Here is a 4,416-nt window from a genome sequence, read left to right on the forward strand (position 1 = left end):
GTGCGTTGTAGCTGCAACGCCCTGTTAAGTGGAATGGAAAGGTGGGTGCTGGTTGGATGGCACCCAACAGGAAATTAAAGAAAAGACTGTAAATAGACTGGAGTGATTAGATGCAGAGGACAAGAACAATAATGAGAAAGTCTTCTATAAAAATATCTCAATGGTTTTGCTTCTCATTCTTTCCCCCCCTTCTCTCTCCTGCTACCAAAATGAACAACTTTGTAATCTGAGCCCACCTCTTCAGCCGGGCTCTTTAGCTGTCACAATCTGCTTAAAGCTGATTTACAGCTGGGTCTCCATCTCATACACAGACAGCTCTTAGACCCATCTACATAACAAATGTTATGTATTACAAGGCCATACTCCAGCCTGGACTTGGTACAAGGGAAAATGCACTCAACGGGCCGGATTCAGCACCATTTCCTTGCATATGTGTGGATTTTATTGCTCTGTTTCACCTATATGCCTTACGCCTCAGCCTTGTTGACGTCCGGAGCTGTTGCTTCACCCAGTTTAATATTAACTACTTGGTTTTCCAACGCTCACGTTCTTGGATGAAGCCAAGCCCGGGGGTGCGGGGCAGGCTCCTGAGGAGGGCTTCCCCGCTCACTCCACCCCAGTTTCTCCCTTTTGGGCACGGCGCGGTCTGCTCCATCCACCCCTGGGCCGCGGCACCGGCCGGGCAGCCTCGCCGGGGATGAGCAGCCGCTCATCCCTGTGCGCAGGGGTCTGACAGCGGCTGGGATCACCTGCGCTGGGATCCCAGCCCAGCGGCTGGGATCACCTGACAGCGGCTGGGATCACCAGGCGGGAATCTCGCAGACGCCGCCGTGCTCTCCCGGCAGCTTTCCCCGAGCGCTGACAGAACTGCCCGCTCCCTCAGCTCCCACCAGGCCCTTCCCCTCCCCCTCCCACCGCGGGCGCCTCCCGCCCTGCCCCAGCCGCTTCGCCCCGCCAACGGGCCGGGCCGGGCCGGGGTCTCCTCACGCCGGGCAGCCCCGCCCCGCCCACGCGCGGGCGCCGGGTAACGGCCGCCCCCCGCCCCGCCTGACGCAACCCGCGCCCCGCTTTGCCCCACGCGCGGCGCGGCGAAACATCCCGCCCTCGTTGCATCACCCGGCGCGAGCCGCGCCGCCCCGCGCCAATGAGGGGCGGGCGGGGGCGGGGCGGGCGGCCCGGCCGGCCTTTAAAGCGCCGCGGCGGCGCGTGCCGCCCCACGAGCGCCTGGCGCCGCACCCCGAGTCCCCCTCAGCGCCGGCGCTGCCGCCATGAAGCGCGACCCGCAGCGCCCCGAGGAGTGCCCGGGCCGGCCGGAGGAGCCGCCGCCGCCCCCCCCCCTTTCCTCCTCCTCCTCGCCCCCGGGGGAGGCGGAGGGCGCGGAGCTGAAGCTGACGCCGCCGGTGTGGATCTTCGGGTACGGCTCGCTGGTGTGGAGGCCGGGCTTCGAGTTCACGTCGCGCAAGGTGGGCTTCATCCGCGGCTACAGCCGCCGCTTCTGGCAAGGCGACACCTTCCACCGCGGCAGCGAGAGGATGGTAAGGGCGTTGGGCGGCTGTGGGGGGGGCGTTGGGCGGCTGTTGGGGTGGGCTCGGCTTCTAACGGCTCTCCCCTTGCCTCTCCCTCACAGCCCGGCCGGGTGGTGACGCTGCTGGAGGACTGCGGGGTGAGTACCGGGGCGGGAGGGGGGGGCCTGGGGCGGGCAGTGGGGTGTGAAGTCGGCCTGGGTGGTGGTGCCCACAGCAGCTGGAAACCGGGCTCTTTTGCCCGCCTGGGAGTGTGAGGGGTGTGTGTTATCCTCCTCTGCCTGTTACCGGTTGTGCAGGGACCCCAAAGCAGGCAGGCTTGCTTTGAAATCTTAGTGGACTTGTCTGCTGCAGTTACATCATCCTGTAACCACCTTGCTCTTTCACTTTTAGGCATGTACGTGGGGTGTAGCCTATGAAGTCCGTGGGGAACAAATTGCTGCATCGCTCCAGTATCTCAACATGCGAGAAGCTGTCCTGGGAGGCTACGACACCAAGTTGGTAAAGTTCCACCCTCAGGAGAAAGATGCGGAGGAACCCATCCTGGCTCTTGTTTACATTGCAACACCCCAGAACCCTTCTTACCTCGGCCCAGCATCTGAAGAAGACATTGCAGCTCAAATCATTGTCTCAAGTGGTTGTGCTGGTCATAACATTGAGTACTTGCTGAGACTGGCAGACTTCATGCGCTACTTTTGTCCTCAAGCAGAGGATAAACATCTCTTCTCCATTGAAGAGGCTCTTATTTCCATCCTTCCATGCCTATACTACACAGAGGAGCCTCTAGAAGAAACTGCAAGTGTCCCTCTGGAATCTAAGGGTTGAATAGAAAAATTTTTTGCAGGGTCCTGGTAGAAAGGACATAAGGGAGAAAGCAGTGGGGACAATCTTAACTCTGATAAAATATACTGGACTGAGTGAAAAAAGGGAGACTTAGCAAGTAGTAGGGGAGGGAGGAAGTGGAGTAAAACATGCTTGCTATAGGACTTGCAGTTAGCACCTCTTACACTCCTTAGCTGTAGCACCATGACAGCCATCACTGCTTTCCGGGTGGGGAGCAGGGATCTTCGCTGGAAGACTTGCTCTGTAAGACTTGCTTCCAGGGGACAAACCTGAAGCACTCACTTTCTTTAGAGAAGAAAGAGGCTCACCTGTTCTGTGTACTTTTTTTTTTCTTTCTTTGAAGACTAGTTGAGCAGGACTTGACTGGGTTTAAGCAGTATATATGTAATTCTACCTCAGATTGGCAAGAAGCTGTTTGCATGGTGGTGGAGACTTGGGCAGGTTCTGCCAAATAAGACCTTTTTTGACCTGCCATGTCCCACCTCCAGTACAATGACTAAAAAAAAAAGTTGAGAATTGTAGAACCTGACACTAAATTTCAGGACTTCTGTGCAATATTAAGTGAACAGGCCTCTGTAGGCTCTCTGGATCCTACTTCCTTATGTTGTGAAGGGTCACAGTAATGCACTTATTTTCTAAAAAGTCATATTGTATTTATTATGTGTTGTATTTCCCCTTAGGAGGGGTATCTAAACTGCTTACATGCCACAGCGGTATGTAGCCCACATTCAACCTTGCATTTGTGCCTTCTAGTTTCAAATCGGTTTTCTGAGGAGCTAAGCCTGCTTTAATGACAGAAGCTTTTCTCCAAGCTTCACTGACCTTGTGCTGCTACAGATTTAACTGACTCCATCAGAAATGGTCCTGCCTGTGTGGGAAGGCTGTGCTGTCTGCAGCAAAGCTGTCTGGATGCAGCAGCACTTCAACTAGCCCTGTACTGGATAAACCTCTGGTGCTTCAGGATAACGTGGGTTTCTGTAGAAGCATTTGAGTGTTCTAGTTCTGTACCTGGGTGTCTGTCTGGTACACCGTTATTTAACTGCAAAGGACCATGACTGAGCATGTTTGCAAGCCTTTCAGCTACTGAAAAGCCTGCCTTGATCATGCTAAGCAGAGGCACTGCTGCAAGCTCAGACTTTTCAGCTTCACACATTAACAGCATGAAAACCCATAGTATTTGGTAAGAAAACTGCTGCTACTGCAACTGCAGCAAAATAGCTCTTGAGAGCTGACCCTTGGGACATTTGACTCCTCCCAAATATTATGTGATTTTTTAAATTATATTAAAAAAAGGATAGGGACTGTTTGTATTACTGTGGCTTGTATGTATATGAAGTGGTACTGTGCTGTGCCCAGTAATAAAACAAACTGACAAAGTTAGTCTTCTGTACTTTGGTGTTGGTCTTTTTCATTACTGACTTAAAGTTCAAACTGATCCTTTTAAATTTTTTTGTTTGTTTTTTTTTAAAAAACAAAACCTCAGCTGGTAATGCTGCTGTAGTTTTTTGTTTTTTAAACCTCACTGCTGAGCAGCTTGCCCCTGGATCTACTGGAAGACACCCATTGACTCTTTCCCTCTGAGAAAAGGGGATTTGGTGACTTTCTCTTCCCAGCTTCCAGCTCTTGTTGATTCCAGAGCACTAGTGCTGACAACAGATAGGAGCCAGCCCTCCTGACTGTACAGGGCAGGCACAGAAATGTAATTCTCCCTTGGCAGGTCGAAGGATTTTTTGTTCCAAGTGTAACTTGGCATTGCTGTTTCCAAGAAGTAACAGTGGAAGGACAAGAAATTGCCACCCACAGCCAGACCTGCTGGCTGCAGTAAGGGAGATAGTTATTTCTCTTCTGCCTTGTGCACAGTGTGCTGTGTACAGGGGTAATGTGCAGCTGCCCTTCTGATTCCTCTAGTTACCAGCTGCCTCAGCACTACCTGGTCACTGTACCTACCAGTATTACCTGCCTCAAGACTTGAGTGATGGAGTGAAAACTAATTGAAACAACTGAATTTACCACTAATTAAAGGCAGGTGCATGTTTCAGGGATAATAGAC

At 52.9% G+C, this 4,416-nt stretch overlaps 1 protein-coding gene across 1 annotated transcript; it reads left to right on the top strand.

The window, feature by feature from the left end:
* The first annotated feature begins 1,225 nt into the window (after nucleotides 1-1,225).
* Nucleotides 1,226-3,756, top strand: CHAC1 (ChaC glutathione specific gamma-glutamylcyclotransferase 1). The gene is made up of 3 exons (XM_075502723.1): nucleotides 1,226-1,535; nucleotides 1,628-1,663; nucleotides 1,917-3,756. Exons 1-3 carry the CDS (start codon nucleotides 1,269-1,271, stop codon nucleotides 2,346-2,348), a joined length of 735 nt encoding a protein of 244 aa, XP_075358838.1. The 5' UTR covers nucleotides 1,226-1,268; the 3' UTR covers nucleotides 2,349-3,756.
* The last annotated feature ends 660 nt before the right edge of the window (nucleotides 3,757-4,416 follow it).

The sequence above is a fragment of the Mycteria americana genome, chromosome 5 (genome assembly GCF_035582795.1).
Source record: "Mycteria americana isolate JAX WOST 10 ecotype Jacksonville Zoo and Gardens chromosome 5, USCA_MyAme_1.0, whole genome shotgun sequence".
Classification (NCBI taxonomy): Eukaryota; Metazoa; Chordata; class Aves; order Ciconiiformes; family Ciconiidae; genus Mycteria; species Mycteria americana.

Coding starts and splice junctions, on each gene's coding strand:
- CHAC1 (XM_075502723.1), top strand. CDS start 1,269: ATGAAGCGCGACCCGCAGCGCCCCGAGGAGTGCCCGGGCCGGCCGGAG. Junction 1,536..1,627: donor ACCGCGGCAGCGAGAGGATG/GTAAGGGCGTTG, acceptor TCTCCCTCACAG/CCCGGCCGGGTGGTGACGCT. Junction 1,664..1,916: donor CGCTGCTGGAGGACTGCGGG/GTGAGTACCGGG, acceptor TTTCACTTTTAG/GCATGTACGTGGGGTGTAGC.